General features: G+C 51.9%; 2 protein-coding genes across 7 annotated transcripts; both read left to right on the forward strand.

Moving 5' to 3' along the window:
• Window positions 1-8,476: 8,476 nt before the first annotated feature.
• Window positions 8,477-16,393, forward strand: LOC121359575 (protein PRRC1-like). 5 transcript variants are annotated; one of them, XM_041478604.1, is made up of 8 exons: window positions 8,477-8,673; window positions 9,276-9,872; window positions 10,374-10,606; window positions 11,318-11,851; window positions 12,617-12,888; window positions 14,306-14,680; window positions 15,160-15,396; window positions 16,275-16,393. In XM_041478604.1, the coding sequence occupies exons 5-7, from the start codon at window positions 12,793-12,795 to the stop codon at window positions 15,355-15,357; spliced, it is 669 nt and encodes a 222-aa protein (XP_041334538.1). In that variant the 5' UTR covers window positions 8,477-8,673; window positions 9,276-9,872; window positions 10,374-10,606; window positions 11,318-11,851; window positions 12,617-12,792; the 3' UTR covers window positions 15,358-15,396; window positions 16,275-16,393. The 5 variants fall into 5 exon arrangements, with proteins under 5 accessions (XP_041334538.1, XP_041334539.1, XP_041334540.1 ...); XM_041478605.1 differs by having other exon boundaries at window positions 11,318-11,845; XM_041478606.1 differs by having other exon boundaries at window positions 9,276-9,521.
• Window positions 16,290-20,236, forward strand: LOC121359574 (sushi, nidogen and EGF-like domain-containing protein 1). 2 transcript variants are annotated; one of them, XM_041478602.1, is made up of 6 exons: window positions 16,290-16,428; window positions 17,781-17,884; window positions 18,239-18,369; window positions 18,828-19,115; window positions 19,265-19,402; window positions 19,827-20,236. In XM_041478602.1, exons 2-6 carry the CDS (start codon window positions 17,791-17,793, stop codon window positions 20,106-20,108), a joined length of 933 nt encoding a protein of 310 aa, XP_041334536.1. In that variant the 5' UTR covers window positions 16,290-16,428; window positions 17,781-17,790; the 3' UTR covers window positions 20,109-20,236. The 2 variants fall into 2 exon arrangements, with proteins under 2 accessions (XP_041334536.1, XP_041334535.1); XM_041478601.1 differs by lacking the exon at window positions 16,290-16,428 and having other exon boundaries at window positions 17,244-17,884.
• The last annotated feature ends 6,395 nt before the right edge of the window (window positions 20,237-26,631 follow it).

The raw sequence follows: 26,631 nt of genomic DNA on the forward strand, positions 1-26,631 counted from the left end.
GTGTTTGTGAACATGTGGAACGTGTTATACGTGATGTTATGGAAAGATGGTGTTGTTCCTAATTAACCAGTGGGGTGACAGGTGTTATTGAGAACCAATCAGGTTCTGGGTGAACGATGTTGCCTATAAAAACGTGAAGTTTTGTAATAAGTGAGCTTTTATGCCTTCTGAAAATGCAAGTTGTGTTGCTGTCACTCCCGTTCCTGGCTCAACGGTGACATCTGGTGACCGTCATGGAATTGCAGGACAGACGGGATGCTTCGAACCCCCTCACCGGCAGACACCGTGGCAGCCCGGCAGTCCCCTCACAACTGGACACCCTCTGTCCTTCTAGAGAGGTAACAGTGACTTCTCCCCGCGTCTTCCTGGAGAAGATCTGTCCCTCTGTGACCACGGGTAGTGGCCCGAATAGCCTAAGAGCTGGGCGAGGAACGGCTTTTCCCAACATAGCAAATGCCTGCATCCCAGGGTAGGCTTGCAGGCTGTTGGGAAGAGTTTCCTTTACCATGGGCAATCATCTTTCTACAGAAGAAAATGTAGTTCTTTCTGTGTGGAGAGATACGATACCTCATATGGGAATTTCTGTGTTGGATGCCTCCCTCCACACCTTACTAGCCTGGGCTAAGTCTCCTGACTTCCCAGTAGATGTGAAAACTGCATTTAATCCACAGACTCCGGACACACTAGGTGATTGTCTGTGGGATGAGGCCATCAAGGGAGATACGACTGCTCCCCGTAGTAGCTACCCAGATTAGTAGCTACCCTGATTAATAGCTGCCCAGACCCTAAAGCTCTGGGTCCGGCCGCCAGAGCTTTACGAGGCCAGATGCCAAGGGAAAGTGAAGTGAAAATGGGAACCTCAGAAAGCGAAGATGCTGTCTCTGAGGGCACCGACACCCAGGGGGCCAGAGAGGCGGGCTGGGCAGCTGCTGGCTCTTCCCTGGCTCAATGCGGACCCGCGGGAGACATGGGGGTCTCCCGTGCAATCTGTCTCTCACCTAGAGATCGTGTTCCGCCGAAATAGCCTCATCTTCATGATTATATAAAGTCAAGATATCCTTTGCTGGCGACGCAGCCACGGACAAGTCCAGGAGCCGTGTTCTGATCCGACCTGATGGAATGCCTTCCCCTAATTCGCTCCGGCTCCTGCTCCCCCAGCGCTGCACGAGGTGGCAGGAATGTCCCTGCCACAGCTAGGTGCCCCTTGGGCTCCTGCATTGCCAGATACGGAGCCTGCATAAATGCACTGGCCAGAGCCCGGCATCGCCAGCGCCCGCCGGTGCTCCTTTGCTCCAGCTGACATGGCATCCCGTGCTGGCTGTCCCCCCTTCTTCTGCGGCGCAGGCACAGATGACAGCGGCAGAGCCTTTTCTATCGGCAAATGATGCAGCAGGAGCCGTGATCTTTTCCGTCCCCCCGCCTTCATCTGCGGAACTGGTGCAGCTGCCTTCTCCTCCCCGCTGTGCGGCGTGTGAACGGGCGGACTTGGTGTCTTTTGCAGTTCTGCCAGCACAGCCTGCGCTGCAGCCATGGCCGGGGCCCCGCCGCAGCTCGCTGCTGGGACTGCTGCTGTGCCGCAGCTTGTGGCTGCACCCTCCACCGCGCCACCGCCAGCGCCTGGCTTCTCCGCCCTAGGGCTTGCAACCAGCCGCTCTGCTCCGCAGCTTGCAGCCGCTTCCTCCGCTCTGGTGCCTCCGGCCACCCCGCCGTCCTGTGCTGCCCGCAGGCTGTCCCGCCCGCTGCTGTCCGGGATGCCGACAGTGACAGCAGCGAGCAGCAACAGCCTGCCCCACAACGGGGCCGTGCCCTGGCAGTGGAATGCCGGCACCGATAAGCCGCAGCGCTGGCCCAGAGCCATGTGTGGACGTTGCACCGTTTTTGGGAATTAGTTAAGTTGCGGCCTTTAGAGAATGGAGATTGGGACCTGAGAGAGAAGGTGCGGATGCCCAGGGGTGGACTTACCAGCTCAGCAAATCTGGAGGAAGGAGCCGTAAATGACAGTCAAGAAGTTCTCAGGAGGAGACACAGACGGATCAGGTGGCAGCGCTCCGCCACAAAGGGGAGTCCAAGCCTTTCCCGTGTATAAAGCTGCCCCAAACACAGGACAAGCTGACAGGCACGATGTCATTGCCTGGCGGGTTGTCCAAGATTTGCGAGATAAGGTAGTGAAATGTGGCCTTGGTTCTACACAAGTTATGCAAATTATCAGAGTGCTAAACACTGACCTGCTTGCTCCATTTGATATTAAACATGTAGCTCAAATATTGTTCCAACCTGTGCAATTTAAAGTTTTCCAGTACAATTGGAGATCACTCAAAGGGTACCAGCAGAGAACATGTGATTGCCTCAGACTGATCCTAAATACTACATGGGGATGGATGCTCTCCTGGGGGAAAATGCCTTTTCTACTCCTGATCTTCAGGCTACCTGGGACCCTGCCATTCTCGAACAGAGTCAAAAGGTAGGCTTTGTAGCATTGTTATAAACGATAGAAATGGCCTCTCTCTAGCCGTGATATATGAAAATAACTGAAGGAATGAAAGAACCGTTTCTAGCATTTGTTGAGAAAATTGCAGCAGCCCCGCAGGAGAAGCAGGTTGAGGATGATAATTTGAGGCAGATTTTATGTAAACAGTTAGCAAGGGACAACGCAAACGACGACTGCAGGAAGATCACAGATGCTCTTCCAGGTAACCCAGTGCTAACAGACATGGTCCAAGCATGTTCTAAAGTAAGTTCTGTAGAGTACAAAATGTCTGTTCTGGCTGCTGCCTTACATCCAGGCCAGATATCCTCAGGGGATGGACAACAGAAACAGAGGAAAAGGGCAAGCAAAACCAGGGAACGCAGAAAGCATAAGGGAACGAATACTAATTTCTTGAGCTCTAAGTGTGCAAAGGCAGGTCATTTTGCAAACCAATGTAAGTCTAAATACCATGCCAGTTCAGCTGTTGGTACATCTGGGGAACGGGAAGATGAGTGTACAGGGGAACTGTGTTCTGACACAAGTGATTCTTCAGGGCATAGTACGGGCACAGGCTTATTCAGCCAGCTCAGGGGCAGCAACCAGAGTTCAGCGGGACTGGATGCACACACCGCAGCAACTTAGCATCTTAGAATCATCTTAGAATCGCATCTTAGAATCAACGCAGCATCTTAGAATCTTGTCGTGTACATAAGGTTCCTCTGGATGCATTTGGACCTTTGGGTCAAGGACTGAGTGCACTGCTTCTGGGAAGATCTAGTGCCACCCTTCAAGGAATCATTGTGCACCCAGAGTCATTGACTCTGACTTTACAGGTCAAATTTGTGCCATGGTTTCCATGCCCACCCCCCGTCACTATTCTGGCAGGGACTCATATTGCTCAACTTGTTAGTTTTCACTCATGTGTCCCCAGGGCTGCCCAGCAGGCTCGAGGAAATGGCAGCTTCAGATCCACAGGACTGCCACAAGTCTTCTGGACTGCAGATGTTTCTGCTCAGCGGCCGCAGATGACACGTACCGTGATTCTACCGGATGCCACCCTGCCTCAGATCCAACTTTGAGGTTTGATTGACACAGGAGCTGATGTAACAGTCATCCCCTTCTGTGTGTGGCCTCCTCCGTGGCCTTTGGATTCTGTGGGTCCAGCCATCGAAGGGTTGGGGGTTGCAATGCAGAGCTTTATAAGTCTGTGTTGATCAAAAACATAGACAGGCAGGTGGCTACAGTTCAGCCTTATGTCACTGCAGCTCAAATCAGTCTCTGGGGGTGGGATGCATTGGCAGCCTGGGGGATATGAACTGGGATGCATTTTTAATTGGGGTCACTGTGCTGAAGGGTGAAAAGTATCCTACGCTGCCTTTAGGGTGGCTAGTGAGCAGACCCATCTGGGAGAACCAGTGGCCCCTGACAAAGGAAAAATTGGTTGCTATTCTTCATTAATTGGTTCAGGAACAACTTCAGCAGGGACACATTCAGCCTTCTACTAATCCCTGGAATACTCCTGTCTTTGTGGTAAAGAAAAAATCTGGGAAATGGAGGCTGTTACAGGACCTCCAGAAAATTAATACAGTGATGGAAAGTATGGGGGCACTGCAGCCTTCATCCACCATGCTCCTCACTGCATGGGAAGTTTTGATAATTGATTTAAAGGATTGGTTTTTCACAATTCCTTTGTATCCTGATGACAAAACAAAGTTTGCCTTTACTGCACCTGCAATTAACAATGCTGAACCTGTGCAGCGATATCAATGGTAAGTTGTGCCACAAGGCTGTAGAAACATCCCAACTATTTGTCAGTGGTATGTGGCTCAGGCCTTGTCTGGAGTCTGCAAGTAGTTTCCTGAAGCATATTGCTATCACCACATGGACAAAATCCTGGTGGCAGCATCCACCCGGGATAAGTTGCTGAGGATACAGCCTCAGCTGTTTGCTGCGCTGTGTTCTTATGGGCTACAAGGGTCTCCGGAAAAGGTTCAACAGCATCCTCCTTGGAAATATTTAGGAGTCAAAATTCTGGATCAAACCACTCAGTATCAAGAGGTGCAATTCGTGGATTCTATTAAGACTCTGAATGATGCCCAGAAATTGCTGGGTGTCATCAGTTAGTTGCATCCTTATTTGGGGCTAAGCATGAAACAATTGTCCCCCCTATATAATATTCTAAGGGGAAACCCTGACCTGAGATCACCTCAAAAATTTACTCCCGAGGTGCAACGAGCAGTGGAGGAAGTCCAACAAGCTGTTTCTGCTGGTCAGGTTTATGGAGTAGATCCTTCCATTGATATCACTGTTTTCGTTACCAAACCAGATTTTCATCCTACAGGTAACATTGGCCAATGGAGTGACAAATGGTCTGATCCCTTGCACATTTTGGAAGGGATCTTCTTGCCCCATCAACCAGAAAAGACAGCACCCATGTTGTTTGAATTAATGGCTCATTTGATAATCAAATGCCGTCAACAGTGTTTGCAATTAATGGCAACTGATCACAGAAAAATTATTGTCCTGGTAGAGCAGGAAGCCTTTGAATGGAGCTTCATTAACAGCGCTCCTTTGCAAAGTGCACTGCAAAACTTTTCAGGGCAGATTGCCTGTCATCTGCCCAGTCATAAGTTATTGCAGTTGGCAAAATCAACCAGCCTGTCTTTGCAGCTAAAAAATAGTCGGGTGCCCGTGCAAGGCCCCGCCATCTTCATGACAGCTCCGGAAAAATGGGGAAAGCCATTGTTACTTGGAAAGATGAATCTGGGTGGCAAGTGCTAGAAGGCCACGAGTCAGGCAGGCTTGGCCCAATTGGTTGAGTTAAAGGCTGTGGCCATGGCATTCCAGAAATATTCTCAGGTACCTCTGATCTTGGTCACTGATTCTGCCTATGTCACAGACATAGCCAAACTTTTGGATTATTCACCTCTGAAAGAGGTCAATAACACAGTTTTGTTTCACTTATTGAAAGCTTTGTGGTGCAATTCAGAGTTCATTCATATTACATCTTGCACATTTGGAGTCTCACCAATTTTCATAACAGAAGGCAATGCCAGGGCGGACAGGTTAGCTGACCCTGCGCGGGTAGCTCCTCAGCCTGACAAGATTGCACAAGCCAAAGCATCGCATGATTTTTTCCATCAAAGCACACATACCCTGCAGAAACAATTTCAGTTAACACCAACTGAGGCTTGTCAGTTGACAACTTGACACTGTCAGTTCTTGTGCTGACTGTCATGGCCTTGCTGCACCTTTAGCAGCGGGGGTGAACCCCAGAGGCCTAAAAGCCTTGCAGCTTTGGCAAACAGATCTTACTCATATTGCCAAGTTTGGCCGACTTAAGCATGTGCATGTGTCTATTGACACTTTCTCCTCTGCTATGTGGGCATCTGCTCATACTGGAAAAAAGGGTTATGACATGATTTCCCACTGGAGGATGGCATTTGCGATTTTGGGTATACCTTCTTCTGTGAAAACTGATAATGGCCCTGCCTACATCTTGCAGAAGACACGGCAGTTTTTGGCTTATGGAGAGTCTCACACAAACTCCGTATTCCACATTCTCCAGCTGGTCAAGCTATCGTTGAATGCACTCATGTTCTGGAAAAAAGCATGTTCTGGAAAAACAAAAACGGGGAATGTCTGAAGAAACCGTGCACAGTCAGTTGGAAAAAGCTCTCTATACAATCAGTCATCTTACAGTGCCACAAAATTCAAACAATCCTGTCATTTTAGATAATTTTCTCTCATTGTCATATCTCATCTCATCATATCTCAGTCTTCAGGCGAGACACACCTGCCTCAAGCAAAAGTCTGGATACTGGACCTAACCATGAATAAGTGGGAGGGCCCGTGCAACCTCATCACTTGTGGCTGTGGGTATGCATGCATTTCCACAGATACTGGGGTACGGTGGGTACCTGCAAGGTGTGTTTGCCATGATTTGTGACACCAAAACCAGAATGCGGCCAGCAGGCAACCTTCTAACGATGATCAAGATGCCAACCATTAATAAGATGGCCCTTCTATGAGTGGGGAATGAACATTCTATCTTTTCTTTGTTTCTGGAAAAGGGTTATTGACAAGTTAGACTGCCAGTTTTTAAAGCAGACTAACAATGCTTTGTTACTGTATTAGAATTAGTAAATTATTTTTTAGAATTAATAGTTGATTCCTTGTAAGAAGGAACAAGACTTGATGTTGGTAAAAGGATGGGATTGCAGAGAATTCAGTGGTATATGTTGGAAATCTCTCTGAGTCGTTCTGAGTTAGCGTCTGATTGAGCTTCTGACTGACAACTGATAAACCTCTTGAGCTGTGTTTTTTCTCCTTTCTGCAAGGGGCCCTGCAGAGGGTTACAAACGCTGCCTTCCCCTTTAAACAAAAAGGGGCAATTGTGGACATTCTCAGAGAGAAACAGAATGTTTCCCAGGCATCCTCCTGGGGAAATTGTGAGAAGCTCAGAGAAAAGAATTAAAATAATTCTTGGTCTCTGCAGCTGGTGTTTGTGAATGTGTGGAACGTGTTATACGTGATGTCATGGAAAGATGGTGTTGTTCCTAATTAACCAATGGGGTGACAGGTGTTATTAAGAACCAATCAGGTTCTGGGTGAACGATGTTGCTTATAAAAACATGAAGTTTTGTAATAAGTGAGCTTTTATGCCTTCTGAAAATCATTGGAGTTGTGTTGCCTTCATTCCCGTTCCTGACTCAATGGTGACACTGTGTCTCCTTGGTCAATGTTGACATCTACGGACAATGCATCTCCTTCTGCTGGAATGGAGATGGAAGAGTCTGGGTGAGTTGGGTGGAAATGTGAGAATTTGGGCTTTTTCCCAACTTTTTGCTTCATCCAGCTCTTCCCTACCTCCTTCTTCATCCAGCAGTGCCAATGTTATTTTGGGATAAATCAGTCAGATTGGGAGGCTGATTGTTGAAATGTTGGGAAAATTTGGGGAATAAAATGTTGGGATATGTCAGGAATAAAAAGTTGAGAAATGGTAGGAACAAAATATGGGGAATAGAATACTTGGATATGTCAGGAACAGAATGTTGTGATAAGATTGGAATAAGATGTTGGGATTTGCTGGGAGTAAAATGTTGGGATATGCCAGCAAAAAAACAGGAATAAGATGTTGGGATAAACTGGGATAAAATGTTGGTCTGTCTAGGGAATAAAATATTAGGATATTTCAGGAATAAAATGTTGGGAGGCAGCCAGAATAAAATACTGTGGAGTGTTTGGATATTTTGGGAATAAAATATTGGGTCATGGTGAGAATAGAATGTTGGGGCATGTCAGTAATAATGTCAGGAATAAAATGTTGGGATATATAAGATGTAAAATGTTGGGATATGATGGGATTTAGTGTTGGAATATGCTGGGAATAAAAAATTGGAATACATGAGGAATAGAATATTAGGATACATTTGGAATAAAATATTGGTGTATGTTGAGAATAAAACATTGAGATAACTGGGAATGTTGGGCCATTGGCAGGTGAACGGGGAGGTGATGCTGCTCCCAGTGCTCCTGGCAGATGGGAAGGTATGTCCCAGTGGGTTCCGTGTTGCTCTGGAGACAGATTTTGGTCTCTGGGTCTTCTATGACTGGAACTGGCACCTCCTGATCAACCTCCCCAGCAGCTACTTCTGCCACATCTGCGGCGTCTGTGGGAATTTCAACCTTGACAATGTCCCCAAGGCTGGTGACAACATCACTGCAATTGTCACATGGGCCAAAAGCTGGAAAAGCGCTGGCTCCAAGGGCGACCTGATTTCTTGGGATTATTGTGATGGAGCATGCCCAGTATGTGATGAGAAGAAGAAGGAGCTTTATGGAGGGAACCACTGGTGTAGGATCATGAAAAAATCCTTCCAGGGGCTCTTCAGAGCACGTCACGACATAGCGAAGCCTCATGGCTTCTATCGCAACTGCCTGTCTGACCTGTGTCTGAGCGACGGGGCAAGGTCGATCCGTCACCCTGGGACAGGTTTTCTTTGAGAAGAGAAGGAGCCAGAGTGGGGAGGAGGGGAATGGAGTGGGATCCATCCTGGGTGAAGCCCTCAAATCCCTCAGGTGATCCTTGGAAGTTCTCCAGAAGTTTCTCCTGGTGCTCCAGCTGCTTCTTGTGTCCCAGAACCCAGTCCATCTTTCCAAGAATCCGGATCTTTCCCACATGTTCCAGGCCTGGAGATTCAGAGGTGACCTTATCACTTTCTACAACTTTCTGAAAGGTGGTTGTAGTCAGGTGGGGGTTGGTCTCTTTCACCAAGCAACAACTGACAGGAGCAGAGGACACAGTCTCAAGCTACATCAAGGGAAATAATGGTTGGATATTAGGAAAATGTTTTTTACAGAAAGAGTGATAACTTCTGGAATGGTCTGCCCAGGGAGGTGGTGGAATCCCCATCCCTGGATGTGTTTAAAAAAAGGCTGGATGTGGCACTCAGTGCCATGGTTTAGTTGAGGTGTTAGGGCATGGGTTGGACTCGATGATCTTTAAGGTCTCTTCCAACCTAGGCATTCTGTGAAATTCTGTGAAATTTCTCATTGTGTCCCAAACTTCATCTTGTGCATTCCAGACCCCATCCAGCATGGCCCAGACCCTTGCCACATGGCTCAGACCTCATCCCACTTGTCCCAGTCTCTTCCCACATTTCCCAGGCCTTCCTCCTTGCAATCGACCCTTCTTGTTTTCCAGACCCTTCCCCATGTTCAAGATCCTTTTCCAATCCCCACCGACTCTGCTGAATGCTGTCCACTCCCCTAATCCCACCCTCATCCCAGTTTTCTCCCCCTGCAGCCTTACCTTGCCCTGAAAACAGCCGCTATGAGCCCTGTGGCAATGCCTGTCCAGCCACCTGCTCCGACGGGGACAGTCCAGCCACCTGTGACCAGCCCTGTGTGGAGACCTGTGCCTGTAGCACCGACCAGTGCTCAGCGGCAGACAGCGCGTGCCGCTGTCCTGCTGTGGCTGCACCCGTGACGGCCGCTACTACCGTCCTGGTGAGGAGTTTTGGGGCGATGACACCTGTCACTCCAGGTGCAGGTGTGACATGGAGCTGGGAATGGCGGTGTGCGAGGACTCCGGGTGTAAGCCGGGTGAGGTGTGCGCGGTGGTGAAGGGCGTGCGGCAGTGCGTGGCCAACAGACCTCCATCTGTGTGGCCACTGGTGACCCCCACTGTACCACCTTCGACGGGCACTGCTACAACTTCACGGGTACCTGTGTCCACCAGTCGGTGGGGCTTTGCTCCGCTGACCCAACCCTCATCCCCTTTGCTGTCACTGCGGAGAACAATCACCATGGCAGCCGCCTGGTCTCCTTCACCAAGGTGGTCACCGTGGAGGTGTACAACATGACCCTCAGCTTCAGCCAGGAACATCCCCAGGAGGTCAAGGTAGGGATGAAGGAGTTGGTGGGAGTAGTTCGGAGTCATTACATGGCACCTGGGAAGAGCTCAAGGTCATGGTATGGTCCCCAGGTGCCCTTCAAGGTCATCACATGACACCTGGGTGGAGTTCCAAGGTCCTTGTAAGGTGTTGAGGTGGTTTTCAAAGTAATTTCAAGGCATCTGGTTGGGTTTCAAGATTCTTGTATGGTGGTTAGATGGGTTTCAAAGTCATTGGGGTGGAATCTGGGTGGGCTACAAAATCACCTTGGTGGGCTTCAAAGTCATTGCATGATGTCTTGGTGGGCTACAAAGCCATTGTGTGACATCTTAGTGGGTTTCAGGGTCATTCTATGGCATTGGGTTAGGTTTCAAGGTCATTGTATGGTCTTCAGGAAGGTTTCAAGGTCATCATGCGGGATCTAGATGGTCTTCAAGGTCATTGTATGACACCTGGGTGAGTTTCAAATTCATTGCGTGACCTTTTGCCACCTGTGACTCTCTTTCCAGGTTAACTGGTGTCCTGTTGGACCTTCCCTTCACCCACAACCACTAGCTCCAACTCTCCCTCTTGGGCAAGTCCCTTTGACTGGTACAGCAACGCCTGTGTCATCATCCCCAACACCTACGCCCGTGCCATCTGCAGCCTCTGTGGCAACGGCAATGGTGACCCCCAGAACAACTGTGTCAGCTGCGATGGCCACGACGCTGACAATGAGACCCACCTGGGGGACAGCTGGAAGGTCAGTGATGTCCCTGGGTGCTCAACTGGGTGCAGCAAGGGCTACCAGGTATGCAGCGATGCCCAAAACCATGCCTACGGTGGGGACAAGCACTCTGGGCTGCTGGGGAAGAAATGGGTGCCTTTTCCCACCTGCCACGACATCATCAACCCCAGCCCTTACTTGGATGACTGTCTCTTTGATGCCTTCCTGTTCAAGGGCCACCAGGACACTGCGTGCCAGTCCATGGCCACTTATGTTGTTGGGTGGCAGAGCCAGGGCACTGCCGTGCGGCCGTAGAGAACGGCTGCCTTCTGCAGTATGGGGGGACTTGGGGGGCTTGGGAGATTACGGGGGGGTTTGGAGGGCAGAGAGGGACATGGGTTAGGCAAGGAGTTTTGGGCTGTCCGTGCAGGTATTTGGGGTGTCTGGCAGGGAGAAGGGGAGGGGGGGCTGTCTGTGGGGGTCTTGGGGTTTCCATGGCAGGTTTGAGGTGTTCCCAGGGGTTTTTGGGTCTGCATTGGGAGCTTTAGGGTGTCAGTGGGGGTTTTGGGGTCTCCATGGGGGATTTGGGGTCTGCACAAGGGGAGGCCTGGATGAGGGGTTCTAGTGCTCAGACAAGGGAGTTTTGGGTTATCCATGGGAGTTTGGGATGTCCATTAGGGTTTTGAGGCTTTGTAGGGGGTTTTTGTGGGGGTTTTGGTGTTCCAAACCCTTCTCCCTTCCTGGCAGGCCCTGTGTGCTCCCCAAACCAGCACTATGAGCTCTGTGGCCGCCCCCTGCCCCCCACCTGCCAAGGCGAAGCTGGACCTCAGGACTGCTCTGATGCCTCCACACACTTTGAAGGTTGTTTCTGTGATCCTAGATTTTTCCAGAGCAGGGATCACTGCGTGCCCCTGCCCCAATGCGACTGTGTCTTGGAGGGCCGCTACTACCCCTGGGGCGTGCAGTTTTACCCTGAGACCCCTGCACTTAGAGCTGCATCTGCTCTGAAAATGGGGGGCTGGAGTGTCACCCCACTCCAGGCTGCTCCAGTGACGAGGAATGCACAGTGTAGGATGGGGTACTGGGGTGCCACCCCTGCACCTGCAGCCAGTGCCAGATTTTGGGGGCAGGGGCTTACAGCACCTTCGATGGGCACCTGGGGAATTTTGGGGGTCCTGCACCCCCCTGCTGCTGGAGTTGGAAAGGGGTGAGCCTAAAGAAGAGCTGGAGCCTATCACAGTGGCCTTGGAGCAGGAGGACATGGAAGTGCAGCAGGTGATGGTGAGGGCGTACCGGGTGACCGTGGTGATGGACAGGGGACAGCAGTGGGAGGTGGTGGTGAGTGGAGGCCCTGGGGGCTTGGGGGTGCAAGCCCAAGTTTTGGGGTCAAAAAGGTATTTGAGGGGCAAAAAGGGGGATGGAAATGGGGTTTTGGGAGGTGCAGCAGTGAGGAAAGGCCTTGTTTAGGGTGAAAGCTCTGACTTTGGGCTGCACGCCCTGTTTTGTGGGTGCAAGCCGTGTTTTGAGGGCAATGCTTTTGGGAGTGAAAGCCTGACTTCACAGGTACAAACCCTGTTTGGGGTACACCCACCACTTTTGGTGTGTGCTCTGATGTGTACAGACCCATTCTGGTGCTAACCATGTGACTGAGGTGCAAACCATGATTTTGGGGTTGAAAACTCTCATTTTGGAATGTAATCACCATCCCTTTTTGGGACGTAAACCATGGGTTTGAGGTGCACAGAAGGAAGTCCAGACCCTAGTTTTGGGGGTGCAAGCCCTGATTTTGGGGATGCAAACCCTATTTTGGGGGATTAACCCCACCTTTTGTGGTCTGACTTCCCTTTCGGGATCCTCACCCCTGTCTCCTCTGGGTGGATGGTGAGTGCCACTTGCTGTCGCTGTGGCTGTGTGGGGGCATGGTGGGGATGGCACAGGTAGGGTCCCACTGGCTGCTGCAGGTCCAGGGGGGCCCCCAAATCCTCTACGAAGGCAACATATGCTAACGCTGCCCCCCACATCCTGCCGCCCCCGGGGTCTCTGCAGCAACTTCAGTGGGGACCCCAACGAGAACAACTCCGCTGGGGAGGCTCTGGGCAGCTCCCCCCCAAACTGCGCCCACCTGGCACCCACTCCCAGCTGCTCCAAGGCCCAGTCACAGTGCTGTGCTCACGGACCCCGAGGGACCCTTTGCGGGGTGTCACGGGGCAGTGCCGCCCCGCATGTACCTGGTGAGCTGCAAGTGCCAGATGCGAACACAGCTTCGTGCCAGGCAGCAGGAGGGGTGCTCCAGGAGTGTCGGCAGGTCACAGGTTGCCGTGAGTACATGGAGGGGTTGGGAATTTTGGGGGGGGGGTCGGGAATTTGAGGTGACAGGAAGTTTGGAGTTGGGAATTTGGGGTGGTGAAGTTTTGGGAGGATGGGAATTCACGGGTCAGGATTTTTGTGGGGACAGGAATTGCGCATGGAGTGGAAATTTTGGTGGGGGTGGGAATTTGGAGGCCTGGGGGAGTGAAATGGAGCAAGGTCTCATTCCTGCATGGAAAAAGGGGTACATGTCTGCATTGCTAAGGCCCCATCTGGGAAATGCCCAAATTACAGTCCCAAAGGGGACACCTCCCAAAACGGGAAGCCTGTGTCCCCCAGTGGAACCCTGTGCAACCAGTGGGGCCCCCCATCCCCAAATGGGAGCCCCATGGGAGCACCCGCCCCACAGATGGGATGGCATTGATCCCAGGAGACACCTATTGACCCCAGATGACCCTCCAGTAGCCCCACTGCCCCCCACTGCCCCCCCTTTGTTTCCTCCCTCCCTTTCCCAGCTCTCACCTGCCCCCCAAGAGCCACCAGCAGCTGTGTGGCCGCACCTGTGAGCACACCTGTGCAGGTGCGTCCCCCCTGCAGCGAGCGCTGCTTTGAGGGTGTCAGTGCTCCGAGGGGCTGCTGTTCCACGGGCCCGCGGCGTCCCCCCAGCACCTGCGGCTGCCTGCACCAGGGGCACTCCTTCGGGTGGGTGCGGCCCCAGTGCCGCCCAGTACAGCCCAGTTCCAGCCCAGCTCCTTCCAGGCTCCCCATGGTGATCCCGGGTCCCTTCAGTGTGCCTCCCACAGTGTCCCCAGTCCCTTCCAGTAGAGCCCAGCATCCCCCACATCACCATTTCTCCCCGTGTGTCCCACTTCCCCCAAACACATCCCCCAGTGGATCCCCCTTTACCCCAGGGGTGAGAGAGATCAGGGTCTCTCCTCCCCTCCAGTCTCCCACGGTATTCCCGGTATTGTCCAAAGTCCCTCCCAGGGTATTCGAGTCCTCCCCCAATTTCCCCCACAGCGTTCCCAATCCCTCCCAACTTGACTCTGTTCCCCCCACAGTGCTTCCCAATGCATCCCAGTTTCTTAGTGGGGGAACTTAATGTCCTTCCCAGTGTCTCCCAGCACATCCCAGTGTCTCCCTGTGTCTTCACCAGTGCTCCCAGTGTCCCCCAGCAGGTCCCAGTCCCCCCAGTGTGCGCCCCATAGGGGACAAGGGGACATGTGGGTATATGGCCACATGCTGGGGACATGCTGCTGGTCCCCATGGGCACCCACTGGGGATATGAAGACACATGGGGAATATGGGAGCCATGGGCCCCTTTCCTCCCTCCCTCCCTCCCTGAGACCTCACAGCATTGTCATCCGCATTTTTGGGCCATTTTAGGCCACTTTTCCCCACTTTCCACATTTTATCCATGGAAAACAGATCGCTGAGACCATCCTGACCTCTGACTGCTCCCAGTCTTGCACCTTCCTGGGGCCCGGGGGCTTCCAGTTCCACCCCTTCACTTGTCCCTTCAGCCACATCTGCAGCCTCCATGACGGCAGCCACACCTGCATCGCACACCTGGGGCACTGCACCCTGTCCCCTGCCACCCGCTTCGTCACCTGTGATGGTGTCACCGGGGCCACCCTAGCCACCGGCATCTGTGTGGCGGCCAGCGTGTGTGACCCCCGGGACCCCGTGTGGTTCCAGCTGCTGGGGGACGTCAAGGATCTCGGGGACCAGCTGGCAGTGGTGGCATTTCACCTCTTCACCCGCCATGGCCTCATCACTGTGCAGAGGAACAGGAAGGTCTGGGTGAGTCATCACCACCCTGGCTGGTGCCCAAAAATGTCGTCACCATTGCGTGTTGTCACCCTAAACGTCCTTCTGACCTTCATTTTAATTAAAAAAGAACCCTGTATTTTTTCCCTAATTTCATTCCCAGTAAGAGTCCACATGGGTTGTCTCATCCCACCAGCATCACAGGATGTTCTTAATTTTGCCCCAAATTGCTCTATTCTGCTCCCAGTGAAGCACCTGTGTGGGCCATGGTCACTAAGAGACATCCAAAAACTGACGCACCCCAAAATTTTTACCAAAATTGCTCCTTATTCTCCCAGTTTCATGTCAGAGAAGCACCTACATGTGTTGTCCCTCATCCTACCCCCACCACGCCTTGATGCATCCCATCATTTTTCCACAAACTCCCTCTTTTCCAACCAGATTCCTCCAACTACCCTTCACCCCTGCATCGCCCCAAATCCCCTTTTCCCCCCTAATTCGGTGTTTTCCAGCTCACAGAGTTCTTGGGACCACTGGCCATCACGGAGACGCACACGACGCTCCGAATCACCCCGGGATTTCTGGTGGAACCGGGGGCCGCGGGGGCGGCAGTGGAGGTGACCAGGCCACGCTCGGTGGCCTCTGTGGCAGCTGCGACGGTGCCACCAGCAACGACCTGCAAGGGCCTGACGGTGACGAGCAGTGTGTGAGCACTGGCCACGGCCTGGCGTGTGCCCAGCGTCACCCGGGTGGGTGACACCAGGGGGACACTGGGGGAGGGGGGACTGGGGGCATTTGGATGTCTTGGGGGTGGCACTAGGGGGAACAGTGCCAAAGAAGGGTTGAAAAATAGCCAAAAAAAGAGGGAAAGGATCCCCAAAAAGGGGAAAGAAGGCCCAAAAGATGGAAAAGAGACCAAAAAGGGGAAAAGGAGTTTCCCAAAAGGGAGAAAAGAGCCCCGAAAAGATGGGAAAGGAGACCAAAAAGAGGGGGAAGAGACAAAACTGGGGAAAGGACCCCAAAATTCAGGAAAAGAGACCAAAAAAGGGAGCGAGAGCATGGGGGGCAGGAAATAATCCCAAAAGTTGGTAAAATAGACCTGTAAATGAGGAAGGGAGCCAACAGAGGAAAAGAACTGAAAAAGTGGAAAGAGCTCAAAAAAGGAGAAAAGGGGGGGGGGGGGAAAGGGTGGAAAGAACCCCCCAAATGAGAATAAAAACTCAAATGGATGGGAAAAGACACCACAAATGGGAAAAGGACCCAAAAATGGGGGAAAGGAATATTAAAAAGTGAGCAAGTGTGCAAAAAATAGGGGGAAGGGACAAAAAAAGAGGGACATCAGAAACGGGGGAAAGAACCCCACACAAAGAGGGGAAGAGGAGTGGGAGAGAAGCACAAGAAAAGCGGGAAAAAGAGTAGAAAGCAAGGGAAAAGTGAATAAACAAGGGGGAAAGAGCCTTGAGAAAGATCTCAAATTGGGGAAAGAGACCAACAACAGAGTGGAAAGAGTTAAAAAATAGGCGTAAGTCTATTTATTTTTTTTCAAGTCCAGAAAAGGGGGAAAAAGATCCTAAGTTGGGGAAACTGCCAGGAAGTCCCCCTCGATTTTGCCTTTCTTCCCACCCAGTGATGTGGAAAATTGACATTTCACCTGGGTGGCCGCGCCCTATCATTGACGTCATCCTCAAACATCCTCAGATCCGGAAAACCCGGATTTTTAGAAGTCCCAAAACTCTGCTTTCGCCCCCAAAATGAAACCTGACAGAAAGCGCCGTTTGCCGGTGATCTGGGATAAAATCCTGAGAATTCTGGGAAAGCAGGAGTTTGGGGATATGCTGGGGGGCAGTGGGGAGGCGGGGAGGGCTGTTCCCACCCCGTCCTGCCGCGGGCGGTTCCGTGTCCCCCCTTCCCCCGTCGGTCAATATTTCCCAAGGCCCGAGTCCCACGGGGAGGGAAGGGCGGGGGGGCACCCGGATGTTTGGTGCCAGGGAGGGGAGGGGAGGGGGTTCCCGGACATCCGAGTCCAGCAGGGGAGGTGTGTGCCACGGCACACCTGGAGGTGACCCCTCACCAGTATCCCCAGTTCCTCCCAGCACGTGCCAGTACCCAGCTCCCAGTCCGCCCCAGTGTGCCTCCTGGTACCCCCAGTCTCTCCCAGTACAACTACCCCCTACCCCCCCAGTCTCTTCCAGCCCCACTCAGCTGGCCCCAGTGTACCCCCATTGTCCCCAGTCCCTCCCAGTGCATTCCAGTCCTCTGCCACTATTCCCCATGGTGTTCCCAAATCCCTCCCAGTTTGTCCCAGTCCCCCCAGTCCCTCCTCCTGCATCCCAGTGTCACTCAGTGTCCCCCCAGTGCCCGTTTAAGCCTTGCAGTGTCCCCTAGTATGTCCCAGCATCCCCCAGTGCCTCCCAATGCATCTCAGTCCCTCCCAGTTTCCCTCCCCAGTGACCCTCCAACATTCTCAGTGTCTTCCAGAATGTTCCAGTGACCCCCAGTGCCTCCCAATGCATCCTTGTTACACTCAGTGCCCCCTCCCCACCTGTCCCCTCCAGCCTTCCCAGTGTCCCCCAGCACATCCCAGCCTCCACCTCAGTGTCCCCCCCAGTCCGTCCCAGTCCATTCCAGTCCCCCCCAGTTGCAGTCTGGGCAGAGAAGGAACTGCCTGGGGCCCTGGGAGGTGCCACCTGGGGGTGTCCCATGTCATCCCCCACCCCCAGCCTGTCCCCTCCCTGGGCATAAAGTGGCTCCAGTCACAGCACTGGGACAGACTGGGACCATGGGAGTGCAGTGAGTGGGGACACTGGTGGGCATGGGGGACGTGGGGACATAGGGGACATGGGTGCATATGTGGGACATGGTGGACACAGGGGAATACGGGAGACCAGTGAGGACATGTGAGACATGGGGCACATGGGGGGACAGGAGAATATGGAGGGGGGACATGGAGGGGGGACATGAGGGACATGGGAAGGACAAGGGGCACGGGGGGGTCATTGGGGACACTGAGGACATTGGGGGAGACATGGAGGGGCATGGGGGGATATGGGGACACTGGGGACATGGGGAAGATGGAGAGGTCAGAGGGTACGTGGGGACATGGTTGATGGGGGATCCCCTCACACTCCCCCAGGCCTGGACACATGAAGGTCTCCCCCGTCGTCATCCTTCTCCTCCTCAGCCACGCAGAGGACTGGGGACCCCTGAGGACACTGGGTACCCCTGTGGGATCCCTGGGTGAGTTTGGGGTCCCAGTCTTATACTGGGGAGGTGCCAGCCCCATGGAAGGTTCTGGAGTGATACTGGGAGTCCTAGGCCCACAGTGGGAGGTCCCAGTCCAACACTAGGAGGTCTCAGACTTATACTGGAGGGTCCCAGCTCCATACTGGGACATCTCAGTCCCCTACCAGCAGGCCCCATGCCCACACTGGGGGGTTCTGGGGTGACACTGGGGGTCCCTGAGCTATATGGGGAGTCTAGGCCCATATTGGAAGGTCCCAACTCCACACTGGGAGGTCCCAGGTACCACTGTGTGTGTTCCCCAGGTGGCATCCTGTGTGTCCCAGGTGTGTGACAGGTGTGTGTCCCCAGGTAGGGTCCTGTACCCCTTCGGACCAGGGGTGGGGGATGAGGCCACCCACCATGAGGACGACGGGACGAGCCCTGAGATCTTCCTCCAGGAAAACTTCTCCTTCTTTGGGCGTGCCCACCACTCACTCTATGTTGGTCATGTGACTGGGGGGACATGGGGGAGGTGGCATTTGGTGGGTAACACAGGTGGAGGGTGACACCAAGGGGAGGGTGACAAGTTGGATGCAGCCACAAGAGTTTATATCATCTCTTCCTCCTCCTCCTCCTTGACTATGTTGGTGAGTGGGGACATCAGGGATACTCATGGGGGTCCCTGAAGACACTGGGGACACCTGTGATGCCCTCAGGTGGTTTTGGGGTTCCAGGCCCATACTGGTAGATTCTAGGGTGACAGTGGGGCTCCCAGGCTCATACTGGGAGGCTCTGTGGTGACTGACTGGAGGTTGGGGGTCTTCACAGAGATCACCGTAGTTGGGGATCACCATAGTTGTGATCTCCATGACTGGAGACATTGTACCTGGGACTATCGTGGAGGATCCCTGTGGTTGATGCCACCCAGGTGTGTCCCATAGGTGACCTCTGCCTGCAGGTGAACAACAATGGCGTGGTGTCCTTCGGGACAATGGTCCCGGAGTTCACCCCCCAGCCCTTCCCGCTGCCAGGCCATCGCCCCTTTGTGGCGCCGTACTGGGCTGATGTGGACACCCGTGTGGGAGGAGATGTCTTCTACCGGCAGAGCCGGGACTCCCAGCTGCTGGCACGCCTGGCCCAGGACCTGGCACCTGCTGTGCCACCCGGGGACCCGCCTCCACAGCCTACCTGGGCATTCGTGGCCACCTGGGACCGTGTGGCCTATTTTGGGGCTGCCTCAGACAAGGTGGGATATGGGGCAAGGTGGGGAGGGGCTCAAATATCTTGACCTTCAACCATGATGTCCCTAACCATGGTGGCACCAATGGTTTGGGGACACAGGGATGGAAACATAGCTGGGGGTCACGGTGACATGGTGACAATGTCCCCCTGCAGGTGAACACCTTCCAGGCTGTGCTGGCCTCAGATGGTGTCACGTGCTTTGTCCTGCTCAACTACGGAGACTTGCAGTGGACAACTGGCATTGCTAACCAGGGGGATCCCCACACTGGCCTGGGGGGCATCCCTGCACAGGTGGAGACACAGAGACGGACAGGAGACACTGGGCATGGGGATATCCCTGTGCAGATGAGGACAGTCCAAGGGATGGGGGACACTCGGCTAGGAGGGATTCGGGGCTTGACGGGGGTAAAGCATTTAGGGGTGGAATGAAGGAGATTTGGGTGGAATTAAAGGGATTTGGGGTGAAATTAGGGGGACTTTAAGTAGGATTTAAGGGAATTTGGGGTAGAATTAAGGGAATTTGTAGTGAAATCAGGGAGATCTGGTCTGAAAACAGAGGTATTTTAGGTGGAATGAAGTGCATTTGGGGTGAAATGCGGCTCATTTTTGGTAAAATTCAGTGGGAATTTGGGCAAAATTTACCCCCCACCTTCTCCCATCCCCCTGTTCCCCTCCCTTCATGTCCTCCCCTGTTCCCTCATCTTCCTTCCTGCAGGCTGGGTTCAACAGTGGAGACGATGTCCACTACTACAATGTGCCAGGGTCCCGCACGCCTGCAGTGCAGAGCCTCAACCACCGCAGCAACCTGGGGGTCCCGGGGCGCTGGGCTTTCCGTGTTGACCACTTCGAGGCCACTGAGGGACCCCCTGAGACTCCTGGCACCCTGTCAAAGACCCCTGAGACCCCCTGGAGTCCGTTGCCACCCCACAAGACCCTCTCAGTATCCCCCAACCCCCCCAGGACCACAGAGGAGCAGGTGTATGTCTGTGGGTCATGAGCAGGTGACACCTGGGACATTTGGGGAAGGGGGGGGTGCCTAACAGCCCTCACCCCACCCCCACAGAAGGATGTGCCCCCACAGAGGCTGCATTATGATGGAAACAGTAATAAACCCGCTGAGCAACACCTGTGTCAGGTGTGTGTACACAAATGCGTGTGGGCAGAAACACAGATGTCGAGTGAAATGTGTATGCATCCCCACCTGTTCCCATGAAGGTGGCGGAATCAGCTGAGGAGGGAAATTGTCAGTGAGAGGCGACAACATCTGGGTTGTACATGGGTGTGACAGACACACACCTGAGTCACAAAGAGGTGTGGCATAGATACAGCTGGATAACATCTGATGCAAAATGCACTACACCTGGACAGCACCCAGCTCATACACTCCTACATGGTGTTACACCTGGACAACACCCGAGTTCCACACAGGTGTGGATCCACCTGGGTAACACCTGCTGCAATACAGCACTCCACCTGGACAACACCTGGGTTGCACCATGACCTGGACACCACCAGCCCAGCCAAGGGCCCCAACACTGAAACCAAGGGCAGAATAAAGGAAAGGGTTTGTGTTATAGTTAGGGTTAGAGGTTACAGTTAGGGGTTAGTGCTTAGAGTTAGGGCTGTGGTTTGGTTAGGAGTAGGCCTAGGACTTACAGTTTGGTAGGTTAGAGTTAGATTAGGGTTTATTGTTAGGGTCAGAGGTTTGGGATGGGAAAATGCTTTTATTAAATAGCTGTATGCTTTAATTTAATATTGGAGTGCCCTAGTTTTTCATTGTTAGTATCTGTAGTTATCCTTTTGGGGGCAGGATGTCATGGATACTAATGCAGTGCTAGATTTTTAGTGAGAAATATTTTTCAGTCCAGGGTGTAGGGATGGTGCAGAGATTGAATCACAATCTAAAGTGATTCAATATTAAGCCCTATTTTGCTTTACACCAGCTCCGTCCTTTCTTATAGATCTTTGGTGAAGACAAAGGGGTCAGGGTTTACTTTCTAAATTAGTTACACTTTCAAAGATCTGTTTATCAACTGACACCAAGATCACTTAGGAGCAGCTTATTGTTGGTATGGGGAGGAGGCCGGAAGAGAAGGGGGTGATGGAGATGTCTCAAACACCAAGACCCATCCAAGGACTGACTGTTGGTGAAGAACCAAGAACATGATGTGACCGTGAAAGGGGCCATGCGGGGCTAGGGCACCACTTTTCTGGCACTAACATCCTTTTTCTAGTCCCTGGAGACACAACAAACTAAAGACAGCATCAGCACAGGAAAGGGCAGGATCGGTAGACCACAGATTGATCTAGCGGTGGGGGAGAAGTGACCACTCAAGACCCCCAAAGCCTCCAACCCACTTCAAGTAAGATCTGAAAGAATAGACTGAACATGAGAATTAATGTCCAGAGACAGTCACACCTATCTGTCCGTAAAATGATATCAACACCAAGCCCAGGCACTGCCTCCAGGACTGTAGTATCCTATTGCTTTCCTCCCTCCCTCCCTCCCTCCCTCCCCTGGCAGCTCTAGACAGAGTTCTGTATCTGAAACTTGTCTGTGGCCTTATGGCTCAGAAGGTGGCCAGGGTGACCTTCACTGAGATGTCTGCAGAGGAATCCTCATGGATCAGTCTCTTTTCAATCCCTGTCGGAGGCATCCGGGCCTCATAGAGGAAGCCCTGGTGCCTGCCTCGGGGCAGCTGCGGTGGGAGCTGCAGGTTGTGCGGGGGTGGGGAATTGCCGGAGCCCCTGGCAAGGGGCCAGGAATGGACACTGATCCTTTGCTGACCATGGGCTCGGGGCTCTGCGGCGCCGGGCGGGGGGAGCCCGGTCACCCTGGGACTGTGCGGGAGCCGGGAACAGTGAGAGACCCCGGGCTAAACATTAGCACCGGGCCCGAGGGAGCCTCCCTGTCCCAAATCCCTATCTGCGGCACCGGGGCAGCTCCCAGGATCTTTAGGGCAGGGAGCAGCCGGAGGTGCGTGTTCGAAGTCCCTCCCTTGGGGCAGCACTTTGTCCCGATCCGGACCATTCCCTCAGGGTTAGAGTCCCTCGGGGGCCCTTAAGGAGGGCCGGAAGGGGCGCTTGAGGTTTTCCAACCTGAGCAAGGCGGTTTCAAGCCCCTCTCGGTGCTTGGAGCGCTGGCACAGCTCCAGCATGGGAAGGGCGGCCCTAGGCGAGCTGTGGGAGCCGGGAGCGGCTGCCCGAGGCCGCAGCGGTGCCACAGAAGCCGCAGGGCCGCTGTGCAGGAGGAGGGGCCGCGCCGCCCTGGAGCGGAGCTGGGCACAGCGGCGGTCTCGGGGCGCTGCTGAGAGAGCGCGGCGATTCCCGGGGCCTTCCGGGAGCCTTCCTGGGGAGTGCGTGCTGTATGAAAGCGCAGTTGTCTTGGGGACCGGGAGCGGCTGCTAGGGCTGTGCTCGGCCCCCGGCGCAGGCGGGTCCGTGTGGCCGGGCCGGCACCGCCTCCGCGGCGGGCTCCGAGGGGAGCGACCCGGCCCGGTTATGGCCCTGAGGAGCCTGGCGGGACTTGGTGGGGCTTGGCTGAACTGGGCTCAGGGGAAAAAGGCTGATGGAGAGTTGTTGAAGCATTTTCAAACACCCAGTGGGAAACTATTTTAAAACCATGTGCTTTATGGTGCGTTGCAGACAGTGTTTCCTTCAAAATACTGTAATTAACAGTTGATTTAATTTTTTTTTTTTTTTTTTTTTTTTTTTTTTTTTTTTTTTGTGCGCTTGTAAAAAGCTTCTGTTGCTGTGCAGGTTCCAAGCAGCCTCCGGTGCTCAGCTGGGAAGTGTCTCTGGGGCACAAACCTGCGGAGGGAGCTGGGCCCTCAGGACTGCTGGCGCTGCTCACCGAGCCTCCTTGCAAAGGGGATCTAGGGAAATCCACAGTCAGAGGCACCTCAGGTTCACACCTTTGTGTGCACTTTGCAGCTTTTTGTTATGGAAAAAAAATGACCTTTCTGGAACCCAGATTTCACTGTAACTGTTGGAAGGGTTTAACTATTGCAGCATTCTAAGGCAGTTTGTTTAATATGAAGAGTATTTGTTTTAAAGCCTCCTGGTTCTCCAGCCTGGGTGTTGTGACTTTGTGAAAAACATGTTCACTCTCCTGTGAAAATTTAAAAAGTTTAATAAAGGACAAGAGGAGACAAGGACCATAGAGCAGAGGTTATTACAGCCAGGTGCATCTTGATACTCAGCCAAGACCATACTGTGAGAAACAACAGTTCACTTAAAAAATTTAAAGGCTTTATTAAACCTTAACAAAAATACAACAAAAGGACTAAATAAGGAAATGCAGACCTGAGAACTGCCCTCATGGATGCCCACCACATAGCTGGCTCCTCTTCAAGATGGATGCTTCACCTTTTATATCTCTAGCCCCTCCTAGGGCCTTGTCAGTCAACTCCTTCCTTGCTGTCCAGTGGTAGAAGTCACTTTCTCACATTATGATTAGAGGTCAGGTGCTGCCACAGTAACAAGCCAGCCTTCCCAAATCTGCGCGTTAGCAAAACTATCGCATGATAAAACATACTGGGGAGAGGACCCTGCAGTAACATAACTATACATTTATAAAACTTCTTTTGCTGTTTACACCTTAATTGTGAGAGCCAGCCATTTACGCATCTATAACAACACTGTCACCTTTGGGGCTACCCCTTAAATACCTTTTCCATTACATCAGCTATTTGCATATTCATAGACATATATGCATATTCATAAACTAATTTACATATCCCAGGGACTGTTTTACATGGGCTCTTCTTGGGTCCACCTTTTTAGAGCATGTGTGTTTCTTGGCTGTGGTTTTGGCACCTTCTGTTTATCACTTCCATCTTGTGCTTGTGTTCATACCGTCTTCAGATGGTGAGTGCTGATAATTGGCATATCTGTAGCAGGTGTCCTCATCCTATGTTCATTGGATGTTATCTCATCCAAGTAGGCATTTTAACACAAACATAGCTATTTCACTACTATGTCTAAGCTTAATTAACAACAGAAATAAAAACTATATAACAAAGTTACTTTAACATCACACATATAAAATCCATTTTAATATTTGCGAAAAACCAATATTAAAATATGTGTCTATAACGATGCTCCATGGAGAGCGTCTTTGTGTGTTAGTGTGAGTCTGCCCATCACAGACGGATCATTGCCACTGGGTGTCATAAAACCAACTCCATGGCAAAACAGTGCCATCTTCAAAGAGCAATAATTCTTCCTTTTTCTGCCCTACATGTTTAAGGAGCTCAGGTTCTTGCAAAAGAACTTACTTACTCTGTGAACAAAAAACAAAGGACCATCCAGCTTCTGCCAGTTTTTTCTTAGTTTTCCAAGCACTTTTCTGACAGCCTGGGAAAATGGTCTCTGGCAGGTGAAAATCCGTGGGATTGAGACTCTATACCTCGAGGCCTTGGATTTTTCATTCAGTCTTTGACCTTGAGCTGGATTTTTCCTTTCTTCATCTCTTTTTGTTTTAAAATTGCCCTTGAATCACAAAATGCTCTGATCCAAATGCAGTTTCTGTAAGGGTGAGTGTGGTTCTAAGACATGGGTTAGGAATTAGAGGGGTGTTGATTAGAAATAGATATTTAGATGAAATATTGTTTAATATTTGTTGCATTTTACTGTGCTAACTTCCTGTAAAGGGAAAACAGGGTGTACGTGGGGGACAGGGCATACGTGCGAGTGTAACATGAAAGAATGCAAGGACGTGTCATAAGGGAAGGATGATGTTCATCAAAACAGGACAAAGTTACAAGACTACCAAGACAACAAGGCTCCTCTGGACACCCAAACCAGATCAAACCAATCTCTCGTGTGACCAAAGGATCAGTAAGCATGTGCAAGAAGACGGGATGGGAAGGTCAGCTGTGATGGAACCTACTTACTTCACCCCCCTGCGAACCCCAAGGACCCCCAAGACGACCATTAGAGACAAGTATGCAGGTGCAAGGGGCTGTTAATTAACACATGAAGCAGAGAAGGTAGAGCCAGGAAATGAATATGCATAAATGTATTGCAAACTTAATGTATATGTAACATTTTAGAGCATAAAAAAGAACGCTGAGCGCGAGTAGATGCGCGTGCCTTTGCGGAAGTATCTGGCATACATCTGGCCAAAAAATACATACCTACTTTATAACTCACTTTGTCTTTGAGTTTTAGAGTCTTTCCATGTATCATTTTGGCATCTCTGGTGGGATGTTCTCTGGCAGCCATAGGACAGACTGAGCAGTGGACTTCCTAAGGCGCACCCCTGGGATTTTCCCTTGGAAATGATTCTGCTTCTTGGATTGCTCACAGTGGGGACAGACAACCTCCTGGGCAGCGGAGAAATGGTGTGTATTTCTTTTACAAAGGGAGGGGCTCCTGTAGGGACACTGATAAGCTGCTCAGAGATGTCTGAGCACACAGAAAGGGTCCTGGTGGGTTAGGGCTTGCAAGCAACAGTTGGTCGGATGTGTAGCCAGTGGGAGAAGGGATTCACTGACCGGTGGAGCGGCTGCTAGCAGTTCTAGGGGTGGATAGAGAGAATTCCTGTTTGATTGCTGCTATTTTGGTTTTGTGTGTGAGTTTTAAAAAGTTCAGACACGTGTATGGCTGTGTGCATGCCTGAGCCACACCATGGTGCAAAGTGAAGCTGTGGTGTGTTTTTTAGGTAAAACTGCCATCTTGTGTCAAAATTCATAATTGCAGCAAACTACTGTGTGCACCGGCAAAGGGGTGGGGGTTGTTGTGTTTTACCTTGCATAGTCTCTTTTACTGTGTGCTGTCTTTAGGGCTTGTTTGGTGTTGTTTGCCGGGAGTATTTTTTCTTTAAGGACTTTGCGCTTCACTTTGGTGAAGTGCTGTCTATAGGGTTTGTTTACTTGCTTGTTTGCTTTGTTTGTTTGTTTGCTTGCTGTGAGTATTGTTTTTAGGGTTTGCTGTGAGGTGTGTTTTAAGGAGAGAGTGAATGCGTAAGAGAGGGTTGTGGAATCATGGTCGTCCCAGCCGTGGCGAGACGGGTGGAAGGAGTCCCTCTCTTCCAGTAGCTTAGACTCAATTCCTGAGAATTCATAAATAACTCTGAAGAGTAATTGGGTAATAGCGGTTTATTTAGAGGAACTATATAGAACCTCTGCAGAGAAATTAGTTGCATTAGACTGAAGACAGCCAGCACCAAAGGATTTGAATATCCAGATGAACAGGAGAGGTAGAATCATCTGTTTCTGCAGGCAAGAGCAACATCTTGGGTGGGCGTTGGTTGAGTGCAGGTCCTGCAGAGTGTTGGCACTGCTCCTCTGGTAGAAGACACATTGCATGCTGTCCCCAGCATTGGCTGCAGGGTCAGGGAGACCCTGAACAAGAAATTTTAGAGTATTTCTGTGGAGGATTGCATTTAGTCCCAGGGATTTAGAGTATAAGGGAAGAAGATTGGAAAAAGATTGTGCAAGAGTGCGAGAAGAGATTTGGGTGGAGGTGAAACACGACAAGGAGGAGAAAATAATGGGATCAGGAGAGAGTAAAGAA

The sequence above is a fragment of the Pyrgilauda ruficollis genome, unplaced genomic scaffold, assembly GCF_017590135.1.
Source record: "Pyrgilauda ruficollis isolate IOZ18807 unplaced genomic scaffold, ASM1759013v1 scaffold453, whole genome shotgun sequence".
NCBI lineage: Eukaryota > Metazoa > Chordata > Aves > Passeriformes > Passeridae > Pyrgilauda > Pyrgilauda ruficollis.

Bases quoted from the DNA above. Each gene is read 5' to 3' on its own strand.
- LOC121359575 (XM_041478604.1), top strand. From the start codon at position 12,793: ATGTACCTGGTGAGCTGCAAGTGCCAGATGCGAACACAGCTTCGTGCC. The intron at 12,889-14,305 runs GTGAGTACATGG...CATGGAAAACAG, and splicing joins TCGGCAGGTCACAGGTTGCC to ATCGCTGAGACCATCCTGAC. The intron at 14,681-15,159 runs GTGAGTCATCAC...GGTGTTTTCCAG, and splicing joins AGAGGAACAGGAAGGTCTGG to CTCACAGAGTTCTTGGGACC.
- LOC121359574 (XM_041478602.1), top strand. From the start codon at position 17,791: ATGAAGGTCTCCCCCGTCGTCATCCTTCTCCTCCTCAGCCACGCAGAG. The intron at 18,370-18,827 runs GTTGGTCATGTG...CTCTGCCTGCAG, and splicing joins GTGCCCACCACTCACTCTAT to GTGAACAACAATGGCGTGGT. The intron at 19,403-19,826 runs GTGGAGACACAG...TCCTTCCTGCAG, and splicing joins TGGGGGGCATCCCTGCACAG to GCTGGGTTCAACAGTGGAGA.